We start from the raw sequence: 27,915 nt of genomic DNA, 5'->3' as shown, positions 1-27,915 counted from the left end.
CTCTCAAGTCTCTACGGCGATTTTGAGAAGCCACGGGAAAAAACTAGAAGAAAAAAAACTATAAGCATAAATATAAGCCGTAAGAACAGAAAATTGGGTCGAAAGGATTTATCAGATCTCCACTTTCAATCTCATAATTTTTACCTCAGAGGTACAATGTATTCTATCGTTTGCATTTGATTCTTTAACTTTTAACCGATTCATTGTATCCATTATTTGAATAGCTCATCGTCGGATGTTATATATATCTTTATCTGATTTGAATTTTGTTGTGTTCCTGGATTTGCTACGTTTTATGCGATCCATGCACTGCCTGGTTCTGTGAGTCGGATTTATACCATTCGTTGGATCATGCTAGCGTCTGTACATTACACGAATGTGATTGACACTGGAATTTGGAAGTCCAGATTATGGGATTTGGGGGACTCGATCAGGACTAAGGCTAAAGGAACATCGTTTGACAGTATATTTGCGTCTGAACGTGTTTTGCTCATCGAACGTTCGGTCTCGTATTTGCTTTTGAAATTTCTAAGCCTTCTCGAACCTTGTTCGCATGCATTTGTTTTAACTCTTCAGGGTCTTTATGCGGTTCAAGTATAAGCTACCGATGCTCTGCTGATGGAGGTCTTTTTGTACGTATCTGTTAGGAAAGCATTGTGCATTGGTTGTTGGCTATGAATATATTTTTGTGACACAGATCCATTGTCTCAGTCTGTCTAATAGTGAGGAGTGAACGTCAGTCTCTAAAAGAAAAATAGTGAGTCAAGCGCAGAGGATTTAAAGTTTAGTGAGCATTGTGCTTTAGTTGTTTGGTATCTCCATCTGTAGTCACTCAATGCATACTAATATCTGATCATGTAATACTACCAAGATTAATCTGCCTTTTAAATGTTTCTGTAGGTGTAATTGTTCCATATGGGTTCTAATTCAGTTGAAGATTTGCTAGAGGCAGCAACAGGCATCCATTTTTCAGGATTTCATATGAATGACTTGGAGGCAAGGAAGTTAAGTGTAGAGCAGCCAACTACCTCAACAGATGCAAGCACACATACACAACCATTTGTGATAGGTTACTCGTACAAGTCTGAAATCTCTAGCAGACATTACCATATACTACTCATTTTGTTTGTTGAAAACATATTTTTTGGACAAAGTTGTCTGCCCAAAAATAAAACTGTGTCTTGCGGTCTGCAACCATGAATTTAGAAATGATGATTGTTATTTTATGTACTGATGGACACTTTATTGCTTGTTATTTTATTTTTTTAGTATCATTTTGTTGTTTTTTTTATCAAATATTATTTTTTAAGTATTGTTATTACAGAAAATAAAGTATGATGAGTTGTTCCTTGAAAGGATTGATGAAGGCACCAAGCAAATCATTTCAAATAATTTAGTTGACAGTATTAAGATATGAGAAGGTGATGCTATTATTGGTTCTTATTGGTACTTCCTGATGTATAGTAAGGATTGACATTCTGAGCAGTTTCTGGGAAACATGGACCTAAAAGAATGTTACGATATTTACCAGAATCATGTTGTCTAGGAGAAGTTCGGGAATGCACACTTGATTGTGGCCTTTCATAAGATATACGTTTTGTATTTCTTATTTATCTCTTTGTATTGTTGTCCACTTGTAAAAAAATCTATCATAGAAGGGAAGAGAGCTGTTGAAGATGAAAACCAAAAAGATCTTGTAAGTTGCTTATTGGTCAAGTCAAGCACAATTATGATGCCTCTTTTTGGTTGTCTTTTCACTTAAGTTTAGTCAAGACGGGCTCAACTTTCGTATATCTCTTAGTGACTTTGTCTTGACTTGAGTGGTAATATCACATCCTAAAATCAGCAAGCTATCAGTTAGCCAGAGTAGTTGGAGGGTGAAGGTACAACTAGCTGTTAATTACTTAAAACTGATGTTGCCCTGGTTTCTATCGTTGCTTGCCTAGTCTTAAGAGTTCTTACTTTGCTTATCACCATTTGGTCTTGTACCAGTTGACTGTTCATGTTCTACTTTTGAGTTTGATACCGTTTTTGAACAAATGTAAGCAAACATACAGATTTCCCTGATTCAAACGTGTCTTTGCTTGTTTTTTAGGAGTTGCTGGTGGTGCAGCATCAGGGAAGACCACTGTCTGTGATATGATAATTGAGCAGCTTCATGATCAACGTGTTGTCCTTGTGAACCAGGTAATATTTTTTTTGTAATACATGCAATTCTTTGTGAAAAATGATGTTCAGTTAGTCATACATTTTGAAAAAGGCAGAGAGATGATCAGAGCTGGTTTCCTGAGTCAAGTGAGGTGGCTTTCTTAAATCAGAAACATACTAGTTGGACCTATTAACCATGACTTGGTATGTAGAGGTTTCTTGGTCAGTGTATTGCATAGCAGTTTTGGATTTGTTCAAGAAAATACTAGAAGTGGAAGAAAATATTAAAAGTGGAGCTGATCCTGTTGGGATCCTTGGTTATGTGATGAGAAGCTCAGCTCATTCTATTGCTTCTCTTCTGAGATGATTGTTGAGACTGAGATGCTTGATGGAGGGACCATAGAGGTCATATCATGATTCATGGTGCACTGTGTTTATTGGGGCAGACTATGGGCTTTGGGCTAAAATTTCAAGGCATCCTTTCGATGAAGTCATGATCTATTTTAAGTTAAGGGTTAGGCATTTTTTGCTGTATGTCATTGTGTTTTATCCATAATCATACATCCAGTTTTGTTAGGATACATTGTCATTTTCAGCCTTCCCAGAATCTAGAAAATTGAAGTGGCTGTATGACTTCTCACATATGACAATGAACTAGTGCTGAAAAAAGTTACTGGATTTAGTCTTTGTAACAAAGGAAGTGCATATATGCTACAGATCTCACGTATTGACTTGGTTCGAAAGACAACTACAGGATTTTAGTTTGTGAGGAAAGGCTTGAAGAAAGATAACTTAGGGATGGGATTGGCGAAGGTTGACAAAGAATGCAGGAAGAGGGTTCATGATAAAGCTACGAAGGACTAGTTATTATCAAAACTGTTGTTTTGTTTCTCCAGGGTTTTGGTTGAGGTTCTTACTTGGTTCAATGTTGTATCTTCTAGTTCGTGCTTAAGTTTGTATTGGGTTAGCTTGTAAAACAGTGTTCATTGGACAGACGAGGGTGGATATACTGGTATTCAATAAGTTTCCTTTTGGATAGATGTAAAAGTTTAGCTGCCTATCGTACATTAGTATCAGGTCATCCTTCTTTTCTTTTTAAAAATAACAAGAAAATCATTCAATAAAGAAAGGAGAGCAAGTAATCGGCACTTAGCTGATTAGAACAGCTAGCAGTAAAAACTAAAGAGTACAAAGCTAGTAAATATACAAAAATGCTCAAAAAGAAGGATCACCAAGAAGACTTTTTTTAGATGACAACAATGCTTCTTTCATGTATCTCCTTTTGTTTGATGTTTGATAATTGGCAGGGTTTTAGGATTTGACAACAAGACTTGTTAAAATGAATTCAAGATATTGATTGAACTACATAAGAACATTCGATCAGGGTCAGAAAAACAAAAGAAACAAGTAAATAAGAGTCTGTCTAGGTGATCTATTCATGGTTTTTAAATTGAAAAAAGTAGAGAGACAGTGTTGCTAAAATTGGGCAAAAGGATGCTGGAGCTGGTTTCTCAAAGCCAGAGGCACATACCCGCAGGGTCTCTCATATAATTCTTAGCATTTTGATCAATTTTTGGTTGCTTAATGAAGGGAAAAATCTTGTTTCATATGATATGAATTTCTAACCTGTGAATTGAACAGATTTATTCATTCTATTGCAGGATTCTTTCTATCACAACTTGACTGAAGAGGAAATTATGCGGGCTCATGAATATAACTTTGATCACCCAGGTAAATACCATATGGTTGAGAAGAGGGAAAGTAAACAAAGCCTCCTCAATTCATCCTGCTTCAGGCCTAAATTACTTTGTTGGAGGTTTTCTATATTCACTTGACATTGACTATACTTTCATTCTTTTCTTTGCACCGATTAAACATGTTTGCAGCTTAGTTCTCATTCAACTGCTATATCCTTGAAATAATTTCTCCTTCCACCTCAAATTTTTAGAAAATTATGCATTTCCTTGTTCTCGTATCTGGTTTTGTCCTCATGGTCTGGGAATCAGCTTAGAAATATTTTTATCTTTCATTCCTCTCGTCTCTCAATACACAATAACATGATTATCAATTTAAAGAGAAGTATAACCTCTGCTAGGTGCTTGCCAGGAGCATGCTAACTTCTTAGTAATTTTGAAGCTGTAGGTACTATACATTTCAGTTGTAAGTTGCATTCAATTAGTTATCTTACTTGGAAATTGCAAGAGAGAACTAAGCATGTTAATGTAAAAGAACAGTCTATGACAATTGTCCTTCTGACTCATAACTGTGGACAATTGATGACTTTGCCATCCAAGTCTCCCATGGTTGGTATGTTACAAAAAAAGGTCTCCTGTGGTTAAAGTTATTGAGAATTAAGTTCGTAACTATCATAACTTGTCAATTTACGAGGTATCACAAATAACCTCCATTTTATACAGTTATCTCAAAGGCAACTGCACTTGGTATTGGGCTTGGAGTTATAGTTCCATGCTGAGGGATGCTATCCTTGTTATAATCTTAGCTCACAAACTGAAAAAGGAGATAAAAGGAAAAAGTATACTTGGTATTTTTGAATGCTATAGTTATTACATTTAAGGTTCACGATGTCTATTGGCCTTGATGGGGATGTTATACTGCATCTTATTGCTTTTATAAAATTCTTTATATTGTGGTGGGTACTGATGAGTTGCTGAAGAAAACTGGCTATGCTAATTATTTTCACTGCCTATAAGAATTGTGTTTTTAGTATAATGTGTCTGACTTCTTTAATGTGCATGACCTGTTATTGGTTTTCCAGTTATTGTTTTTTCATGTTGAGATATTTTCTTGTTTTCAGATGCCTTTGATACAGAACAACTGTTGTGTTGTATGGAAAATTTGAAACATGGACAGGCAGTAGACATCCCACACTATGACTTCCGGAGTTACAAGAATTATGTGATGCCCAAAAGAAAGGTACCATTGTTTGCTAATGGAATGCTATAGAAATCTTCTCTCTCCTAGAGGGGAATCTTGTGAAACACAGTGACATGTCAATTCGGCAGATACTTTTATGGGCTGGTATCAGTAAACATCCTTTCTATGTTATATTTCAAAGCTTCTTTTTTTACTCTTTCATGTTTGATATCTGCCCACGTCTTTATTCTGTCTATTAGATATGAATGACTTTTTCTGGATGCCATTTTGCATGGTGATCATTAGTGAGGAATTCCCTGGGATTATTGTTGTTGTTGCTTTTCTTTTTAATATGTGACCTGCATTTACTGGATAAACCTGTGTGGATCAAAGCCTGGTGCAGATTGGACAAGTTACTGTCCAAAAGGAGACTCACAATATTGAGAGAAGATGTGAGCCTGGATGGAGTAATTTGTGTAGTTCATTATTATATTGCTATCACATATGTGAAGGCATGTGAATGTGCGGGGCCTCTACTTGTGCTTCTTTACCGCTGTTTGTTTTTGCGAATATGTGACTCTGTATTAGTTAACTTGACAGGTTAATCCTTCAGATGTGATAATTTTGGAAGGGATACTTGCTTTCCATGATCCGCGTGTCAGAGAATTGATGAATATGAAGATATTTGTTGATACAGGTTTTTCTTGTTTTCTTCTTGCTATTGTTTTTGCCTCAACTGATGTTTGCACATAGCCTGTAAGTTGTAGCCCTTTACCAGTTATATAAGATGATGAAAGTTTTCAACTAAATGCTGTCTGTATGCTTTTGTGTGAATTATACTTTATGAAAAAGAAAGTCTATGGGAGCTTGCATGCTAGAATTTATGTTGTGAGCCTTGATGCATGTGATGGGAGCTTTAGCCATTTTTCTATGTTGATTTATTTCATTATAGCTCCATGGATATGTTATTCCCATTTATATCGGTCATCACTTCTTTGTGGTAAGCATTTTCAAAAATCTTTGTAATGTTTATGTTAAGGATTAGTCCCACATTGATTAGTGAGTACAAAGATCTTGAGTTTATTAGTTAGGAAAGAGGTTTCCTAAGTTGGCCAGTCATTTTGGGATGGGCCTTGAACCCAACTTCACATGGTATTAGAGTAGGTACTCATATGTGGGTTTGCACCTAAACTATCCACTTGTAGAGCCACAAAAGAGGGCCTACACCTAAACTATCCACTTATAGAGCCACAAAAAAGGGCCTACACCTAAAACTGCCTACACTTAAAATTATCCACTTGTAGAGCCACAAAAAGAAGGTCTATTCCTAAATTATCCACTTGTAGAGCCACAAAAGAGGGCCTACACGTGAGGGGGATTGTTAAGGAATAGTCCCACATGGATTAGTGAGTACAAAAATCTTGAGTTTATTAGTTAGGAAAGAGGTTTCCTAAGTTGGCTAGTCATTTTGGGATGGACCTTGGACCCAACTTCACAATTTATTTAGAATTTTGTTGTTCACCATCGATTTGTATGCATTGCTGGCATCTTTTGTGTAGTTTTCAGTCATTCATATCAGGTTATTACTCTTATTATCTTCTTGATGAAAATTTTTCAGTGCAGATGCCGACGTACGCCTGGCTAGGAGGATAAGGCGTGACACAGTAGAGAAGGGTAGAGATATTAGATCTGTTCTTGATCAGGTCAAACAATTGTCTTTTATTCTCGTAGCTATAGTTATGTGCCATTCTTTTGATAATTTGGAAGCTTGTTAGTGGAAGTGTGATTTTGTACCTATGGTATTGTCAACTTTTAAGACTTTTTCTTGTGAAAAAACCTTGTGTTTTTGTGGTCTCTTAAGGGAATAAGGATGCAATTGTATCCATTGGAGCATTATGCTTTCATTGGCTGTCAGTATTCAACTATAATAAAAAAATAATGAAGATCATATCAGTGTCCACATGCAGCTGCATAATATGGAGTCAGCTTAACTTCAAAGAAAAATTAGTTTGTATTCCAACTTCAACATGCAGTGTATTGCATGGTATAACTATAATCACTGTATCTAACTTGTTCCAAATATACATACTGTAGCACTGTCATTGTGCATATGCAATGGGAGACTACAACTTACTGCTGTCGGAATTTGTCTTACCTATGATAAGAATATTTCATTTATGTTTGGCTGCAAGTCACCTGTAGTGCCTCCCATTGTAAGGTCTTGTGTTCAAGGTTGATGGGGAGCTATTGATGTAACATATCTTAAAGCATTCCATTTCTTTCTTACTAAGTATGTCTCCCATTTCCTATTCTTTACTTTCATGCATTTTCTTGGAGCCCTGTAATCTCACAGCTCTTCAACCTTGACCTAGCTAATAAGTAGAAATTATGTTGACGAGAACAATGGCATGGGAGGGAATAAAGGTAACCAATATCTGCAATTGGATCTGTTGATCATTCTAATTGCCTGCAAACTTTAATTCAGAAACATGAAATCACGCAAAGAAACAAAAAGTCAAGAAGATTGTATTCAAGAAAAAGAATGGTGAAAGCCTAGGAGAATAGTTCAAGGTTTATTCAGGTAGGAATACATATAAATGTTCACTCTTTAGAAAGTTATGATATTTGTACAACATTGCCATTTACTCTGTTTTGTCTATAACAAAGACACCATCTCTCTCTCTCTCTCTCTCTCCCCCTCTCTCCTTAAACTGTGAGACCATCTATTTTTTTTTCTTTCAAAATAAAAAAAATATAAAGAAGCTTAAATGGACATTGATCAAGAATTCATGGAAAAAGGTAAAAAAACATATATAATAGGAAGAAATGAAATTTAGCTATTTGATCTAATCCTAATATTCAGATTGCAGTATAATTATTTTCTTTGAAATCAAATATCAACAAAGTACTTTACACATAACAAAAAAAACACCTTTTCAACCATCAAATCCACAGCCGTCGACCACATCAACTTCCAAAGCCCCTCAGTCCACATCACGCCGTCGCCCCGTCATTTCCTTTCTACGTCAACCCCTTCCCCACCGCCGCTCCTCGATTCCCGAAGCAGTACCACTCGCCTGCCATACATCAACCTCGAAAACCCTTCAGTCCACATCACGCCATCGCCCTGTCCTTTCCTTTCTACATCAACCCCTTTCGCTCCGCCGCTCCTAGAGTCCCGAACCATTACCACTCGGCTGCCATACGTCAATTTCCAAAACCCCTCAGTCTACATCATGCCGTCGCCCCGTCCTTTCCTTTCTACATCAACCTTTTCACCTCCGCCACTCCTCGATTCCCGAAGCAGTACCACTCGCCTGCCATACATCAACCTCTCAGTCCACATCACGCCACCCTCCCGTCCTTTCACTTTTAAATCCCTCCCCTCCCCTCCGCCGCCTAAATCTTCCTTTTCCCGAAGCCGTACCCCTCGCCTGACATTTTCGTCCCGCAGTTTCTCTAACTCGATAAATCCCCTTCCCCCCCCCTTTCACCCACATTCTCGGCTCCTTATCGAGGATTACCCTCTGCGACCCCCCCGACCTTAAACCTTCCACATCATCCATCTCATCCATCCCAGCATCCCGCTCCTCTCGCCGTCCCATCAGACCCTCCCTCTCTGACTCAAATCTCCCCTTATACGGCCACACCTCGAGCCCCGCTAAGCCCATCCCTCATCTCTAATGAATCCACTTGGGATTTCGAACCCCCCTTTTACTCCCCTCCCCCTTTATATATTCACTCTCCCTCTATCCTCTGCCCCACCCCCCTCCGTATTATCTTCCCCCACTCGGACACCATGGAAAACCCAAACCCCAAAACTTTCACCCCTCCCTTGCACACCAATACTGGAAAACAAATCGCCAACACCCCTTTCTGGTATACCTACTCCAGAAAAAAAGAAGCAGGGAAAAATAAAGCCAAATTCGGTAACCCTGCACCTTCCGAAAAAAACACTGACAAAGATAAAATCCAAGACACTACCCCCCCACCTTCCCCCCCTTCAAACCCCCCTCCTGTCCTTCCATTGGAATTTCCCCATAATTGGTACGATCTCCCCCCTGCTTTCCTCTCTGGAATCCCTCCAATTTGGTCTGACCTCCCCCAACTATAACCTCTGAATCTACCCTAGCCAAGACCTTCACTCCCAATCCGCGGGATGAGCTCCTCCTGTTCCTGCTGGAACAGGAACAAGACTTTCCTCGAGAAGAATTTTCAGAAATGACGGAGCTTGCCAACATCTTTTGTGCGGGATACTCTGAAGCTGGCGCTGTGGAGCGAAATATCAACTCCCACCGTTCCCCATGATCGTTCTATCATGGAATGTAAGAGGTCTCGGCTCTCTGGCCAAGCGTGCCCTCGTCAGAGCAGCGCTTTTTGATGTTAAACCAAAAATTGCTATACTTCTTGAAACGAAGATACAGTCTTTTGATTACTCAATTGTGTGTAATTTATGGTATGACTCCAACCCAGCGTGGGAGCATGTTGGTGCAATTGGCCATTCTGGGGGCATAATTGTCATCTGGGATCCAACAGCTTTTGATGCTATTTCCTTCCTTTCGGGGCGATACTCAAGCGGTATCAAGCTCCGGGATCACAACCTCGGTACTTCTTGGGCACTAGCTAGCATATATGGGCCTACTCGTTACCGTGACCGAGCATCTTTCTGGGAGGAAATCTTTCAGCTTGTCCAATTGTGGGACCTCCCTTGGCTCATTGGAGGAGACTTCAATGCGACATTACTTTGCTCTGACAAAAGTCTTCCTGCCTCCCGAACCTCATCAACCATGAGAGCTTTTTCTGACTTTATCAATAGTGTTGCTCTCTCCGAGGCTCCTCTATCGGGGAAAAAATTCACCTGGACAAATTGTCAGAACCCCCCCATTTTGTCTAAATTGGACAGATTTTTTGCCAATATAGAATGGAACCTCCTATTTCCCAACACCTCTGGCCAAGTCCTAAACAAAATAGGATCTGACCATTGGCCTATCCAACTCAATTCTCGGCCTGTTGCATGGGAAAGATCTCCCTTTCGGTTTGAGAATGCCTGGTTATTAACCGATGCTTTCATCCCTTCTTTGAAATCGTGGTGGCTCGAATTGGAAAATCATCCGAACCCGGGCTGGGCCCTCCCTCGGAAACTCAAAGCCCTCAAGACAAAGATCAGAATGTGGGAATCAAATCACCGAGTTTCTGCTGCTTCCCAGAAAGATTCGATTCGCCGCCGCATTTTTGAGCTGGATCTACTGGAGGAACAAAGGTTAATCTCTCCTACTGATTTTTTTATTATAAATAATTTAAATGCTGAATACCGTACGTTTCTTCATTCTGAATTTGTCCGTTGAGGGTGATGGAAATACAAAGTTTTTCTATTCTATCGCCTCGGCCAGGAGGAGGACTAACCGTATCACTGCTCTCTGTAACGAAGACCAAGTGGTAACGGATAGTGCCTCCATTTATGACCTTTTGGTGAAGTATTTCTCAGAGCTATATTCAGAAGTCTGTTTTAGAAGACCAAAAATCCATCAGCTCGACATCGAGCGCATCTCAACTGAAGACGCTGTTGATCTTGAAAAACCATTCTCCTCAGAAGAAATTGAACGGGCTGTGCTTGGCCTTCCTAAAGATAAAACCCCCAGACCAGATGGCTTTAATGGTGAGTTTTACCACTGTTTTTGGGATCTGTTAAAAAATGATGTTTGCGCCTTCGTTCACAATTTTCACCAAGTGGGAATTACTCACTCTGGAATTGGCGCATCTTTTATTGCACTTATTCCTAAAAAAACAAATTCGGAGGAGCCTAAAGATTTTCGGCCTATTAGTCTCACTTCCAGTTCATATAAAATTATTGGGCGTCTATTGGCTAATCGGCTAAAAGCTGTCCTTTACAAGGTAATTAATCCTTGTCAAAGTGCTTTTATCTGAGACAGAAACATCCTGGACTCTTCTCTAACAGCTCATGAACTTCTTGATTCGTTCAAAAAATCTTCCCTTCCTAGGTTTGTTCTGAAAATTGATTTTGAGAAAGCCTTTGATTGGGTTGATTGGAAACTGGTGGATTATCTTTTTGACCGTATGGGTTTTGGTACAAGGTGGAAACTTTGGATGAGGAGATGTATTTCCTCTCCTTCTTATTCTGTTTTGGTAAATGGGAAACCCCGAGGATATTTCAAAGCCTCTAGGGGGATCAGACAAGGCGACCCCCTTTCTCCATTTATTTTTACTCTCATTGGAGAATACCTTACCTCTATGATCCGGTTTGCTAAACGTTCGGGTTGGCTCAGTCCTATTTTTTCTGACCCAATCCAAGACGTTCCCATTCTTCAGTTTGCAGATAATTCTATTTTTTTTGGAGAAGGGTCCATGAGACAAATAAAACACATGAAAGCAATCTTGAACATCTTTGAAATGACGTCTGGTCAAAAGATTAGCTAGGAAAAAACAACAATCTTTGGATTTAATATTGATGCCTCTATCCTCAACTCAATGGCAAACTATCTGGGTTGTAAGGTAGCATAAGTTCCGAGTACATATCTGGGCTTACCTTTAACTCCATTCCTGCCTTCGAAAAATTCCTGGTTTCCGGTTGTTGAGAGGCTTGAGAAGCGCCTGGCTTCTTGGAAAGGAAAATTTTTATCCAAAGCTGGTAAACTGGTTCTAATTAAATCATGCCTTCATGGAATTCCATCCTATTTCTTATCTTTGTACCATTGTCCAGCTTCTATTCGGGATAGAATTGAATTTTTGAAAAGAAGATTTTTATGGGATGGGCCAAATGGGGAAAAAAAGTTTAATCTTGTAAAATGGGTAGATGTTTGTAAACCAATTGTAATGGGGGCCTCGGGATTCGCAACGTTGCTACCACAAACAAGTCTCTGCTCTTAAAGTGGATTTGGAAGTTCAACATGCAAACCAATCTATTGTGGCGCCGAATGGTTGCAATTAAATCCGGAAAAGAGAATGGTTGGTGGACGGATGGGGGAAGATTTTACAAGCTATCCCCTATTTGGAAGAAAATTGCTAAACTCTTTCCTACCTTCAAATTTGCCGTCAAATGCTATATTGGGAGTGGTACAAATACTCTATTCTGGTCGGATTGGTGGATAGGGGCTAGTTGTTTAAAGGAAAGTTATCCTCTTTTATTCCAACTGTCAAGATCTCGTAGCTCAATGATTTCTGACCATTGGCAGTCTTCGGGTGGTTGGAATCTTCATCTCAGGCGAGCATTAAATGACTCTGAAGCTGTTGAAGCTACCGGTCTGATCAATTTACTTTCTGGTGTGGCCTTAAAAAATTATGCCGATACACTCATCTGGATGCCCAACAAACAAGGTATGTTCTCTACTGCTTCAACGTACCATCATATGATTTCGTACCCGCCTCTCCACGCAGAACATCCTGCTGTTTTTGCATGGTCGCTCCCGATTCCTCCTCGCATCAAATTTTTCATCTGGACAGTATGTCGTAAGAAAATCTTAACTTCTGACGCTTTGCAAAGATGAGGCATTAATACTCCCAATCCAGAATGCCCATTTTGCAACACATCTCCTGAAACAGCAGATCACACGCTTCTACATTGCGAGTATGCTCATATGATTTGGACCGAATTAATGGACAAAATCGGTTTAGTATATTGCCCTTCGCAAGATTTACAAAACACTATTTTAACTTTGGTTAGCTCTCGTCTCCCGAAGTTATGGAAAATCTTAATATCTTATTGTGTTGGACACATTGTGTAGAATTTATGGAAAGAAAGAAACAATCGCAAATTCAATCAGAAAGCTATTCCTCGGAATATTCTTTGTGATCATATAGTCGGTCAAGTTAGCTCTTGGGTTCTCCTTCGCAAAGAATTCTGTGATCTAAGAGCAACAAATATGAGGGAAAATTGGCGAAATGTTGCGAATATGTCTCTTACTTCGAAGGTTCCTATTATGGTAGAATGGACTAGACCTCCTCCTGGACACTTTAAATTAAATTTTGATGGAAGTGCTTTCGGGTGTCCAGGCCCAGCTGGATTTAGTGGAGTAATTCACGATGATCAAGCGAATCTTCTCTTCACTTATGCGGGTCCAATTGGAGTGTCAGACTCTACTTGTGCGGAATTACATGGCTTGCTCAACGGGCTGAAGCTCTTCAAACAAAAAAAGGACGGTGCTCTCTTGATTGAAGGGGATTCTCAAGTCATTATAAACTGGTGCTCCAAGCCATCAAAACCTCCTTGGCGTCATTGGAAGATTTTTGATGAAATTTGTAATTTAACTTCTGGTTTATTATGCACTTGGAAACATGTTCCAAGATCCGCTAATCATTTAGCCGATGTTCAAGCTAAAAAAGGCGTTACCCTCCAACATCTTGTTGTGGAGGAAATGTCTTTTTAGTCTCTAGGTTTGTATTTTTTTCTTATTGAATACATTTACAACTCTTCTCAAAAAAAAAAATATCAACAAAGTACCTTTAAAATGGTGTATGTGTAAGAGATAAGAACAAAACCACATAACAATGGATGTTCAAGCCACATAAGAATGCTTTAACAAAAAAAGAAGCTACATAAGAATGAATGTTTAACAGAGGGCCCTTAGTTTATTGCTCCAATCTAGACCTTCCTTTAGCCACAGTATGTGCCAGTGTTTGAGCATTTGTAAGTACTGACTTTGTTTCAAGACAAAACAAACACCTCTGGGCCCAGCTGTGGAGAAGAAGAAGCGGTTGTCTACATGGGAAGGCAAATTGTTGTTAAAAGCTGGCAGACTAACCTTGTGTAGCTCATGCATTGCGGGTCTTCCTACTTATTACTTTCATTTCTCCCTTTTGTAGCCAGTACTGCAAACAGGATTCAGCAGATCAAATGAAGATTCTTGTGAGGAGGTGGATAGGATGGTTTAAACATCACTTGGTTTGCTGGGCATAGATCTACAGGCCTAATAATCTTGGAGGGCTGGGAATAAGAAACACAAAAGAAGCTAACCAAGCTATCCTCCTCAAGTTGTTTTGGAGATACAATGTAGGTATTAGAGAGGGAGTGAAGGGGATTGGTGGCTCAAAGGAGGTCTGAGGTTGTAGCTTTCTGCTATGTGGTGAATTCTCTCCCCTTTAAAAGGAGATTAAAGTCTATGTTGGGAGAGGAAACTCGGGAGGATCCGCTGATTTTGGCTCCATCAGTAAGTGGGGACTTCTAGGTGAAATCAGCTTACAACAAGTTAAAGGGAAGGAACAACAGTGACAAGCACAAGGCTGCTTTCACATGGAGGCTAGTTGTGCCTCCTAAGATTAGGTTTTTATGTGGAGTGAGGCATGGGGGAGAATTTTCACTTTTGACAGTCTTAGAGAAGAAGAACTAACTTTGCTAGCAGCACTTGTGGTTCAGAAGAAGACGAACTAATTCTCACTGATTATCGTGGAGTATCTGGATGCAAGTTTTGGGTATCTGTCTACCAGAGGTTGGAAGACTAGTTTTCTCAGCTTGCCTCACTCATATTTCTTGGGGGATCTAGAATGAAAGAAACAACCACCATTTCAACAATAAATGTAGAGTAGCGAAAGGATGTTGAGGTCATTACTAGAAACATTCTTGCCTGGATCAACACCTAGAAAGAGTTTTAGAGTATCAGTAGAAGAGTAACCAGAAGTAATTGGGAGTTTGTCACTCAAATGCCTATGCCCCCACACAGCCCAAAGTTTTGAATGGTCACTTCCTTCTCGGGGGTCATCAAGCTAAATTTTAATGAGAGTACCTTTAGTAATGCGAGTCCAGCAGGCATAGCTGGGGTTTTCATGAACCATGAGGTGGTTTTCTCTGCCTCCTACTTGGGTCCAATCAGAATTTCTGATTCTGCAACTGTTGAGCTCCTCAGTCTCCTGCAGGGTTTGCTTATCTTCAAAATTTCAAGTGTAGTCATTAGCTGGTGCTCCAAGGCAATTGAAATTATGGATTTACCCTCAGATTTTCAGTGTTTTTTTGAGTCATGGACCGAGATCAGCCTACTTGTGGCTGACTTTTTAGCTAAGCAAGGAATGCCCCTCTAATTTCTTGTAAGGGAATTTCTCTTCTAAATTTTATTATCTAGAATTTGGCCTTGATAAAATTTCACCTTAAAAAATAAAAAAAAAAGAAAGAAAAAAACTGGCATTGAACCTACTGAAGGAAAGTGAATATGTTTGTGCCCTTTGATCAAACATTACTGCTATTAACCAACACTTTTTTATTCTTCCTTTTTTTAGATGATGGGTTAAATAGTTATTTCAGGATATCCATAGGCTTTTCCTTTTTTATTTTTTATTTTAAATTTCATCCATAAGCAATAGATGTGAGTTGTTTGAGTGGTAGATGAGGTTAGTCCTGTTACAAACAACTTATATTCGTAGTAAGGCTAACAAATGTTGATATTTTGTTGATAGTGCTTTTTTTTTCTGTTTTATCCATGAGCAATACATTTGAGTTGATTGAGCTGTAGGTAAGGTTAGCCCTGTTACAAACAGCCCAAACTTGTAGTGGGGCTAACAAATGGTGATATTTTGTTGATAGTGCTTGTTGTTTAGTGCTCGTCTCTCAATTCATTGCTAGTTGTTGAACACTCATCTCTCAATTCTGTCAAGCTTCTGCCATAGTTGTGTATTAATGGTGTTTAACTACATTGCAGTACTCAAAATTTGTGAAGCCTGCTTTTGATGACTTTATACTTCCTACGAAGAAGTATGCAGATATTATTATTCCCCGTGGAGGAGATAATCACGTGGCTATTGATTTGATTGTGCAACATATACGTACAAAACTTGGTCAGAATGATCTCTGTAAAATATATTCGAACCTTTATGTCATTCAATCAACATTCCAGGTACAACGTCTAGTTTTTCTATTTATACACTGGCCTCACTGTCTTAATAGTTGACCTTTGAGGTCTTAAAGTTTGTCTTGGATATTATATTGTGGACTATTATGGAAATTGAGTGGCTAAAGTTTGTCTTTTATATGCTTCTTGCGGTCACAATGATAGATTTAAGTTTTCTGCAGATAAGAGGGATGCATACATTAATTAGAGATGCCACAACAACAAAACATGACTTTGTATTTTATTCTGATCGATTGATTCGTTTGGTATGTGGCTTTCATTTGTTGTTGTTGTGTTTTTTTTTTTTTTCATTGTTTCTGATCCAATGATTTGAATGTAAACAGGTTGTTGAGCATGGCCTGGGCCACCTTCCATTTACAGAAAAACAGGTGATAACACCAACTGGTAAGCAGCTTTTATTCTAATGTTGTCTAGACCACCTTCTCAAGCTTCATATGGAACAATGAGAACTTTTATGTGATTTGTCTTGTTATTCTTTAATCTTCCCATTTATTCCAACCTTTTGAATATGGTTCTTTCAAACTTTCATAAAATAATTTCTTAAAAAGATGAAAGATGAAGGTTGCATTAGCAGTCTCCTTCAAGAGCTAGTTCTCCTTTGATCAATTTGCAAAATTGAGGAAATAAGAAGATAAAAGAGAAAAGTGAGGAAGTAAGAGAAATGGAGAAAGCAGCAGCCAAGAGGAGGCTGCGTTGATCAGTCTTGATTCTCTCTTTAATACACATTTAAGTGAATTTGGGTAAAAGAACATAAATGCACTTAAGTACAAAAATACCCTATAACTCTCTCTATACAACTCAGATTCTAATAACATAAGCATATGAAATGTAAACAATCCTGCTGGCACAGTATGACACCTATGTGACAAGGATAAAAGACCAAAAAACCACTTTATATGTAATTTAACACCCTTCTTTGCTAAAACGGTGATATGTGGGAGGCCACATGGTAATGATCTTAAAATATGTTCTTATATGATAAATTTCTAGGCCCTTGGTAAATTTCAAATTTTACTGTTTTCCTGTGGCTATTTTTTGGTTTTTTGGAGGCTCCTTCAGAGACACCAAGTTCCTTGTCCCTCTTCGGAAGTCATATCCCTAATCATAATCCAAGTCATATTCCCTGTCCCTGACAAGGTTGACAGTTTGAGGTTTAGGTTTCTCAGGGTTGGGACAGAGATTTTTTATGAGATAGAGTGGAATGTTAGTGAGCAAGGGGGACATGTGAATCTGACAAGGGGTAGTGCTAGGGTTTTAGGACGTTGGAAACTTGGAGTTAGGCTGGGAGAGGAGTTGGGGGCATCTAGGATTTTGTGTTGGAGGGATTTAGTTGGTTTAGGGAAAATAGATTTCTTGGAGAAATGGATAATACTTAATAGAGTTTGAGGGAAGTGAGGACTCTAGAGTGGGGATAGGTTAGAGTTGTAGTGTGACAAGGGACGGGGGGAGAGAGAGTTCTAGTTGGACTGGAAGAGTGTGGGCGTGGAGTTGAATAATTGTGGGACAAATGAGAATCCTTGTAAGGTAGGACTGGTAGTGGCATGGGTTTGTGATACTTTTAGAGGGAATAGGATTCATAGGGCAAGGGGGTGGTTGGACAAGTGGGATGGTAAAGGAGATAAGGAAAATCGGGCATAGTAGTGGTAGTATAGTAGCTTGGTTGAGCTAGAGAGGGAGATGGGTGAGGGATTGTAGATAAGAAGAAGATACTGGACCTGGGTAGTTAGGGGAGATGGTAACCTCATTGTATTGGATTTCATTCTTCGAATGGCTCTTGGAGCCTTATAGACTTCCTGCTTGAGCTCTTTCCACTCAGTGTCCTGTCTGGGAGTAAATCCTCACTTGACCTGGCTGGACCAACTCCCTGAACCCTAATCCTAATAATTCTCTACTTGCCAAAATTGCCCTCGGCATCTCCTATACTGCTTCAAACGTAAGCTAATTGTTCGAAAATTTATTGAAGGGTGATATCATCATTTTTCACTTACTATAAAGTGCAGAAGCTTACACTATCTTATTCTCTGTGTTAATTTTTTTCTCTAGTTCAATTTTCATGTAATTTGAATAAGTATGTAGGGAGATATGAGGGTCTAAGTGTTTTTAAGTGGGAAGGGGCATTTTTATAATTTTATTTTCAGAACTCTATAAAAGACCTGGGGGTCGAGCTAGACCCCCAAGCACTATTCCAGTGCTCCAATTTCTTCCTCTTTTCTCTCTTTCTCCATCTCTCTCTCTCTAAAGCCCTAAAGTTCTCTCTTTTACACTAGTACTTGAAATACTTCTGATACTCTAATCCAAAGCTATTCGTTACTGACTCAGCTCACGCAAGGACTCTTTATTCAACTAGAAGTGGTCAACATGACCAAAATATAGGCAAATACATGATAAGAGATCTCTAAGACCCTGGGCTAATCATGAGTTCGTAACAGTCTCTCCTGTTGGAAGGCATATTTGAATAAAAAATAAGAACCCTCATTCAGCTCTTACAGATTCAGAAACCTCATTTTTAGTTAACCACATCAATGTGGTTTCATATTGGTTCTGTTAGCAGGGAAAGAATGACTGAGCAGTTTGTCTGAGTGCTATGAATCAGATTTTCAGGTTGCCAACATAATATAAAATGTGGCTACGTGTTCTAAAAATGTTTCTCCTACAATCTATTGGAAATGAACCTATAATGAATTGCTCCATAGAAATTTCCTTGTTAGGGGACTCACTAGAGGACCATTGACAAGGACACACTTTGCAAGTTCTAGAAAAAACATGAACTTGCTTGAATAGGGTCAACAAAACACATTTAGATAACAATGTTATGGTCCTTGGGTTAAGTACCTATGCCTACTGCTCCTAATAGGCCGGTCTTTTGGGTAGTATTGGTTAGGTGTTTAACATTTGGTATCAGAGCAAGCGCAACGTCCCAACTTCGAGTCCCCGTGGCCGCATGCGCAGGTGGACCGCAAGCCCCTGGCGGGACCCCTGACCCGGTCGCGTTGCAGTGTTAATGCCGCCGTGGTCGTCGGCTCGGGCGGGGTGTACTGTTATGGTCCTTGGGTTAAGTACCTATGTCTTCCGCTCCTAATAGGCCGGTCTTTTGGGTAGTATTGGCTAGGTTCTTAACATTTGGTATCAGAGCAGGCGCTACGTCCCGACTTCGAGTCCCCGCGTGTGCAGGTGGACCGCATGCCCCTGGCGGGGCGCCGTAAGGGAGTATGGGCTCCTGACCCGGTCCCCATTGCTGTGTTAAGGCTGCCGTGGTTGTCGGCTCGGGAGGGCGGGGTGTACTGTTATGGTCTTTGGGTTAAGTACCTATGCCTTCCGCTCCTAATAGGCCGGTCTTTTGGGTAGTATTGGCTAGGTGTTTAACAAACAATCAGATTAGTGGGCTCAACTCCTCTCAATATGGCTTTGGAAGTTTGGGAATGAAAGGGATAGTATGTGGGAAAAAATTATTTAGGTGAAGTATCATATCGTGATTCCTTATGGTTCCCATCTGCCAGCCCTTGAGCTGAGCCTCTAGCTTATGGAAAACTCTCTATAAGCTGTAGCTTTTTTTTTTTTTTTTTTTAAATGATGCTGATTTTTATTAAGACAAAAGCTCACAAGAGCTTATTACAAAGTAAGTTGTAGCCTTTGTTTGAGTGAGGAGAAGTGGAGAGCACAACTCCTTTTTGTCATGATACTTGGCTTGGGAATACTTGCCTTGCCAATATCTTCCTGAGCATATATGGAGTGAAGGCAAGGTCTGTTGCGGCTATCGGAGGCTTGTATTCTGAGCTGCTCATGGAACATTAATCCTAGGGGAGCTCTCATAAACGAGGAAACCTTGGAGACCATGAATTTTCTCTACCATATTAGGACCTAAGGTTTTGATACCATGTGTCACACCGCTATACTAAGCTCTAGATAGGCCTTAGACTACAGCGGACAGCCTAACTCACTTAGAAGGTAAGTTGGCTAGTTGGCCTCCAAAAATAAGATCACAACAGAAGCAACAAATAGGGAGGATGAAAGAAAACAAGAGAGAGGGAGAGCGAGCTCTCGAACTCAAAGAGATGGATTCTCGCACTGCCGATGCGATGAAAAACACAATGTATAAAGGCCTATGTAGAGCCTTGGATCCCTCCTTATAGGAAACTAATTCTATCCCCTAATCTACTCTTAACCAAGATTTTGCCTGATTGGCTTGGGCCTGATCCCCTTATCTTATTCATCCCCCTAATTCTCTCCAGAATCCTCCTGGATAAACCCATTTTCAAAAAACGAACCATCCCTGGCTTTGTGCTGGGTGGCTGGTTGCACGCATTCACTCCTTTTACAGCCTGATGGGTCGCCACGTCCTTCACATGCGCTCAGCTAGGTGTGTGCGGTCTGGCCGTTCGTCAATGCTAACCCCTCAAGCTAGGTGTGGTTAGACTGCATGATCACCTTGCATGTGGGCTACTGCCCAGCTTGCTAGGTGCACCCTGTGCTCTGTGCTCCAGCCATATGCACCCGTTTGTGCCTAGCCTGCTGGGCCAACTGGGGTTGTGGAGTTGTCATCTCCTGCTGCTGTTTGGCTTAAACTGTAACACCCCGGTTTAGCATTTTTGTGCTTCCAGTGGGCAAGTTTGGCTGCTTCATAACACATGATGTAGAATTGGGACCCCTCTGGCTGCTATTTAGTTGCTTCCTAGTACTCATTTTGTGGAGCCAATCGTGTCCCTCCTTAAGGATATGCACTCTAGAGAATCCCAGCCCCACCCAAAGTGATCCATTTTATTTGGTGTGCCACCAAGGTAAGATCCTTACAGCTGATCAGCTCTCTTAGAGGGGGAGAACTGTGGACGACCCTTCATGCAAGCTTGTGCAAACCAAATGGAATTTGTCAACTGCCTCCTTCTCCACTACCTAGTTACCCAGCAAATTCAGGGGCTTCCACCCTTAAATTTGGGCTCTAGACTTGCTTTCCCTTGCTTCTTCCCTTCTTTTACCCTCCTCTCTAAAACAGTCCTATGGGGCAAGACAGGTATATGGGGCCTCACCATTGCAACAATCTCTTGGATATTTGTAATGAGCTCAATAAAAGAGTGTTTGAAGGAAAACAATCATCTTTGGGAGGAATCATTGAAAACTATGTCTTTGCTTCTTATTTTGGGCAAGGAAGTTCAAATATTTAGAAAAAAATTGGCGATCAATCATCCATTCAGATCTGCATCCATTAATCAATTGGTAGCTTGGGATCCTCTTCTTTAGGATTGGTTGAAACTCAACTTTGATGGCAACTCTAGGGGAAACCTTGGGCCTACAAGTGTGTGTGTGTGTGTGTGTGTGATGGGTGGTGGGGGGGAGGAGGGGGAGATGTTGATTGTGGGGAGACTGTTCTCCTTGTTTACTTTGTGTCATTTAGGCAAAGTCCATCCACGGTGGCGGAGCTCCAAACTCTTCTTTAGGGAATTCAGCTATATTTTGAGGGTTCTCGACCTCATTGGTTGTTGAAGGTGGCTTGGCAATAGTCATTGACCTTGGGGGTTTTTTGTTCCTTTTGCTTTCCATTTCTGTTTCTTTTATTGCTTTAGTTCCCTGAGCAATTGCTTTTGTACTCTCCCCATTTGTATCTTTTTGCCCCTTTTGTTCGGGCTCTCTTAATGAATTCGACCTTCTCTAAAAATAAAAATAAAAACATTTAAATACAATAGGCAACAAGAGGAAACTACAAAAGCTCAGTAGGCTGCTACCTATGACCAAAAGTGGCTATAAGGTTGATGTTCAATGGTTCACTTTCTATTTGTAGCATTCTTAAATATTTGTCTTGTTTTTAAAGTATTTATGAGATTGTCTTTTGTTAAAAATTCAGGATCGGTATATACTGGGGTAGATTTCTGTAAGAGGCTTTGTGGTGTCTCCATAATCAGAAGGTATGAATGTTTTATACATCTTTTCTGCTTTTCTCTTTACACCTTTGTTTTTTTCCCAATAAGCATGTCAATAGACCATTCAAAAAAATACAGCATATCAATATGACATTAGTTTTCGTCTTTAGTCATTTTCTTTGAACTAAAAGGTTTTGTCAATGTGCTCATTTTTGTCACTGGATCTTTATCATCATCATTCATGAAATGACAAAGAGTAGCCTGACTATTCCTCCACTGCCACGTCTAGTCCCTTTTCTAAGCCCTGAGTGCTAAATCATTACTGATAAAGACAAAAAAATGTCTAGACTTGTCTCTAGAAAAGATAAATTGAGTGGTAGTAGGTAATTCCAGAACCAAAGCAAGAGGTTTTCTTTCTCGAGACTAGAGTAGGCCATTGGATCTATCTCAAGTAATTTTGGACAATATTTTTGGTATGGGGTCCATAAAATTCCAGATTTGGGTGAAGGAAGAGAAGAAAATTGAGAGAAAAAGGAGAAAGGAGAAGAAGAAATTTCTGAAGAGCCTGAAAGGCTTCGTTGGGAACTGTGCACGAAATCCCAGACTTCTTAAACAGGTGTTTTAAGTTGAAAATTACAAAAATACCCCTATACACTTAATATACCTTAATCTCCTTATATCTCCTTAACTAAACATCCTATGTACATAAAAAGTTAAGCACTAATATAATTTAACAAGCAGAACAAGATTACGTAAATAAAATTAACCACTGAAATGGTAAAAGGACCGAAATACATTTGGAGGGTAAATTGACCAAAATACCCCTGGAGGTATTTTCTAACACTCCCCCTCAAGTTGGAGCGTATATATCCAGGAGTCCCCGCTTGTTGCAGAATGATATAAATTCTCGCTTGCCAAGGGCCTTGGTGAAGACATCTCCCAACTTATCTCCAGACTGAACAAATGGAGTCACTACCTCATTTTCCATCACCACATCTCGAATGAAGTGGCAATCCACTTCTATGTGTTTAGTCCTCTCATGGAAAACTGGGTTACTTGCAATAAAGATCGCAGCCTAATTATCACAAAACATGTTCATCAACTCATGCTGGTTGAAACCCAACTCTCGTGAGACTGATCTAACCCACATTAACTCGCTCACTATGTGAGCCATTGCCTTGTATTCAGCTTTTGCACTAGACCGGGCTACACATCTCGAATGAAGTGGCAATCCACTTCTATGTGTTTAGTCCTCTCATGGAAAACTGGGTTACTTGCAATAAAGATCGCAACCTAATTATCACAAAACATGCTCATCAACTCATGCTGGTTGAAACCCAACTCTCGTGAGACTGATCTAACCCACATTAACTCGCTCACTATGTGAGCCATTGCCTTGTATTCAGCTTTTGCACTAGACCGGGCTACACATCTCGAATGAAGTGGCAATCCACTTCTATGTGTTTAGTCCTCTCATGGAAAACTGGGTTACTTGCAATAAAGATCGCAACCTAATTATCACAAAACATGCTCATCAACTCATGCTGGTTGAAACCCAACTCTCGTGAGACTGATCTAACCCACATCAACTCGCTCACTATGTGAGCCATTGCCCTGTATTCAGCTTTTGCACTAGACCGGGCTACAACATTCTGCTTTTTTACTTCGCCAACAAACCAAATTTTCCTCTTAGGAAAACAATATCTAGAGGTTGATTTTCTGTCCAGTTTGGACCCTGCATATTCTGCATCAGAAAAGCCTCTATCTTCATATGATTGTTAGGTCTAAAAAAGAAGACTTTTTCCTAGTGTTCCTTTCAAATACCTCAAAATTCTTTTTGCAGCTTATAAGTGTACTTTCTGAGGACGTTCCATAAACTAGTTCACTTCACTTACTGCAAAAAAAAAATGTCAAGTCTAGTAATTGTTGCATAAATTAACTTTCTCACTGACCTCCTATACTGGGTTCTGTCATTTAATTCATCACTTTGCTCATCATGGAGATCATGTCCCACTTCCATTGGGGTATTAGCTGGCTTGGCTACTAACAAACCATACTCTTGAAGCATATCTATGACATACTTATGTTGTATCATCACAATGCCTTCTTTACTTTTCACCACTTCAATGCCTAGGAAGTATTTCAACGTTCCCAAATCTTTAGTTTGGAAGTGTGCAGACAAATGAGACTTGGTATTCTCTATACTAGAAATATCACTTCCTGATAATATAATATCATCTACATAAACCAAAAACACACCACAATTCCAGAGGATATCTTTATCACAATGACTCCTCGAGAATACCATAGTTACCACAACTTGGCAGAATTTTTCAAACCAAGCACGTGGACTATGCTTCAGCCCATAAATTGCCTTCTTAAGTCTGCATACTTTATGTGTCTCCCCCTAAGCAACATATCTTGGAGGTTGCTCCATATATTCCTCTTCTTTCAGATTACCATATAAGAAGGCATTTTTATGTCCAATTAACACAGAGACCACCCCTGATTCATTGCAATTGAGAGCAAAATACAAATATACGACAAACATGCAACAGGCAAAAAGGTTTCAAACACATCAATACCAAAGGTTTGAGAATACCCCCTTTCGCAACCAACCAAGCTTTATACCACTCAATAGAACCATTTGCATTATACTTGATAGTATAAACCTAGCGGCAACCAGCAACTTTGGCCCCAGATGGTAGATCACACAGTTGTCAAGTGTCCCAATCTATCAAAGCATCCATTTCAACATCCATAGTTTGCTTCCAATGAGGAGATGTGAAGGCTTCCTGCACTGAAGAAGGGATAGTGTAGGTAGAAATGGACAAAGCAAAATTTTTAATAGGAGTCGGATAAAGAACAAAAAGACGCATACTAAGATAACCAATACTGCATACCTTTACCTTTCCTGAGTGCAATAGGAAGATGTAGATCGTTATCTCCAGGTTCTTGAGACAAAGTAGACTCATGGTCCGGAGAGAGAGTTGGTGGTGATACTTCTTTCCGGCATTTATATACTTGTAATGTATATAGTCCTTTTTATTTCTTCAGAGACCATAGTAGACGTGATTTGTGTTCCCAAAAAAAAGAGAAAAAAAGGCATAGGCCTGTGTGCTGCAAAGTTCAGTTATGGCATAATCTTTTAAGATTTGGCTTGACTCAGAGGTGACTCTCAACCTTGCACTACCTTCCCTGCCTATTTAACTTCTAATTAATTTGTTGGCTTCCTGACAATACCTTTTTCAGTTGTTTTGGTTCTGCTGCCTAATGTGTTCTAGTCAATTTTAAGTCTTTCAATTAACCGAGGAAATTCTCTCTTCTTATGATGTCAGTGGTGAAAGCATGGAGAATGCACTGCGAGCATGCTGTAAAGGAATAAAGATAGGAAAGATTCTTATTCACAGGGAAGGAGATAATGGTCAGCAGGTTTGGGTTCAAGTTCTCAACCTAGTTCTTTGGATTACACAAAACTTTAGTGTTTTCTTAATAGTTTTGATTTATCTGCAGTTAATTTATGAGAAACTTCCAAATGACATCTCCGATAGGCATGTGTTGTTACTGGATCCTATACTTGGCACAGGTTAGAATTTTAAAAGAAAATCATTCTTCAATGCAAGTTATGGCTCTCTTTGATTATTTTGACTTTGGTTTTTTATTAGTTGAGAGTGATTTTTTGGAGCAATACTAAGACTATAATTAATTACGAAGCAAGGGCCATGCCATTAATCCATTTCAAAAAAAAAAAAGGGCCATGCCATTAATCTGCTTGGTACTGCTTGAGTTATTAACTAGGATTAGAAGAAACAGACTGTACTTTCTGGTAGATGAGGAACTTCAGCCTCTTGCTTGGCTGGTTGATCATTTCTACTGAACATTTGCTATCTAGTTCCTTCGGCATTTATAGATGTGTTATGTAGTATGCATTACTGTGGACGTTGTCGCATGTTATATTGGAGGCCCACATTACAGCAGTTTCTGTTTAAAATTTAACTATATATCTTCTCTGGACTTGCAATTGTTACATGCCTGCTGCATGTGTGCATCAAATTTGTTACTGTTAAAGTTGGGCAGTTTCTCCCAAAATGCAATAGGCACCTTAAGAGGGGGCCTCTTTCCAATTAATAAGCATAAGCTATTTTCAAGTCTCAACAACGCAGTACAGTTCTTTCACATACAACTACTCACATACTAGACAACTAGCCTAAGAAGTGGAGCTAACACACATGCGCCATCCACAGACAAAGGCTTGGGTGGGCTTTGATACCATGTTGAAGTTGACTTATTCCTAAAATGACTAACTGAAGTTTGGAGGCCTCTTCAAAACTAATAAATCTAAGATTTTTTCAAGCATAACTAATGCTGGGCTCTTCTTCCACATATAAATGCTCTCACTCTTGACAAACCTGAAACTTGGAATATTATGTACAATTATAGACTGGTGGGCTTTTTACATGCCAACAGTTATTATTACATTGCTTACATAGAATTACTTGTAGCTCATGTAATGGTTCCATTCAGTATAATCAGAAAATTTCATCTTTTGATTGGAATGTCTGCAGTTATGGTAAAATAAAGCACGGATAAATAGACTGTTTGGTGTAAACAATTCCTGAAATTTTCATTCCTGCATATTTCTTGACTGTATTTTTGTTGTCACTATTTTTCAGGAAATTCAGCTGTTCAAGCGATATCTTTGCTCATAAGGAAGGGTGTACCAGAGTTCAATATCATTTTTCTTAACTTAATATCTGTAAGCTGGTCTATTCTGTTTAAACAATTTGTGCTTCCAAAATTCTCAATATCAGCTGTGCATAAACTTAAATCCAACTTGAAAATTAATCGTACTTAAGGAAAGGTGAGCTCATTGGATTGGGACGACAACTCAATGGCCATATGGGGGATTTTCTAGTGTGTCATTTTGGATTCAAGTTTCACAAGGGTAATAAGGTGTAGTGTTTGTGTGTTAGTGATCATTCCAATAAAACAAATAAAAGAAAAACATGAAGAGCTCAAGTACAAGGGCTCTACTTTTTTTTAAAATGTACAGAGGTCCTGATGTTGTGAATCTGTACTTTAAGCAGAAAAAGAACTTGAGACTCCAAACATGAATTACGCTTGCAAAGAGAATGATATTTCACAAGTTTCAAGTTAACTTTATTTGTTTGGCAGAGTATAATAATGTTTGAAGCCCTTAATGATAATTTTATAGGAAAATCCATGAAATTGATTTTGTTTTAATACTATCAGGCACCACAAGGAGTGCATGTGGTTTGCAAAGCCTTCCCAAGGATTAAAATTGTGACTTCTGAGATTGAGATAGGATTGAATGAAGACTTCCGTGTCATCCCTGGGATGGGTGAATTTGGAGACAGGTATTTTGGGACCGATGATGATGAACAGGTTTTAACAGGGCCAACAAGCTGACAAGAAGCGCAAGTGAGTCGTCTTTTCCTGAAAATTTTTACTGAGAGATCTTAGTGACAGACTTGTCCTTCTTTTATTTCTCGAGGAAAGATGGATGGGAATTCCGTGCGTGTGCAAGAAGGTTTTTTTATACATTTTGTTGAACTCTTGTCTCTCTAGGGGACTGCATGTGGTGTCAATTGGGCAGTGTTATGAAACTTTGACTGCATTCTGCTGCAACTTACATGAGTTGGTTTATGCTTTTTACCAACTTTTTAGGAACCTAAGTCTTTTTCTTTCTTTCTTTCTTTTTTTCTTTTTTTTAATATTTGTGTGTGCGCACCTGTGTGTGAAAGGTTACTGTAGCCTTTTGAATAAAACCAGGAAAAGACTACTCTAAAAAATTAGTGTACGGTTTTATGAAAATATCCTGGAAACATACATTTTAATATTATACATCAATTTCCAGTTACTCAGATTCTTCTATTTGATCTATTTATTTCCTTTTATTTCTTGCAGCTTCTACCCGAGGCATTTTTTCTTCATTAAGTGAGCATCCGGATTCTCTTGCAATTTTGGTGGTGTTTCCTTTTTGCTTAATTTTCTGATCAGAATCTACTGATTTCTTTGCCGTCCCATAGCTTTTGTGATGATATACTAGAGTGTTCAAGCTTGTCTTGTGTTTTTTTTTTTGTATTTCCATTTCCCAAAATATGTATACGATTATTTGTTATCATTTATTTATACATTGTACCAGAGAAAAGGTTAACATCTGCATTAGCACA

The 27,915-nt window shown here is 39.3% G+C and overlaps 1 protein-coding gene across 3 annotated transcripts; it reads left to right on the top strand.

Moving 5' to 3' along the window:
• Positions 1–27,907, top strand: LOC137935918 (uridine kinase-like protein 3). 3 transcript variants are annotated; one of them, XM_068780333.1, is made up of 16 exons: positions 1–151; positions 901–1,069; positions 2,096–2,187; positions 3,810–3,879; positions 4,964–5,082; positions 5,623–5,719; positions 6,646–6,725; positions 15,663–15,857; positions 16,034–16,117; positions 16,196–16,256; positions 21,706–21,766; positions 25,060–25,153; positions 25,235–25,307; positions 26,395–26,477; positions 26,975–27,163; positions 27,650–27,907. In XM_068780333.1, the coding sequence occupies exons 2-15, from the start codon at positions 916–918 to the stop codon at positions 27,149–27,151; spliced, it is 1,440 nt and encodes a 479-aa protein (XP_068636434.1). In that variant the 5' UTR covers positions 1–151; positions 901–915; the 3' UTR covers positions 27,152–27,163; positions 27,650–27,907. The 3 variants fall into 3 exon arrangements, with proteins under 3 accessions (XP_068636434.1, XP_068636433.1, XP_068636435.1); XM_068780332.1 differs by having other exon boundaries at positions 25,060–25,307; XM_068780334.1 differs by lacking the exon at positions 1–151 and having other exon boundaries at positions 1,057–1,076; positions 25,060–25,307.
• Positions 27,908–27,915: the final 8 nt, after the last annotated feature.

The sequence above is a fragment of the Aristolochia californica genome, unplaced genomic scaffold, assembly GCF_029961685.1.
Source record: "Aristolochia californica isolate CCGP_79_NKW_82.1479 unplaced genomic scaffold, dmAriCali1.0.hap1 SCAF_7, whole genome shotgun sequence".
NCBI classification, from domain to species: Eukaryota; Viridiplantae; Streptophyta; class Magnoliopsida; order Piperales; family Aristolochiaceae; genus Aristolochia; species Aristolochia californica.
Note: the sequence above shows the minus strand (reverse complement) of the source record. Positions and strands in the feature narration are given on the sequence as shown.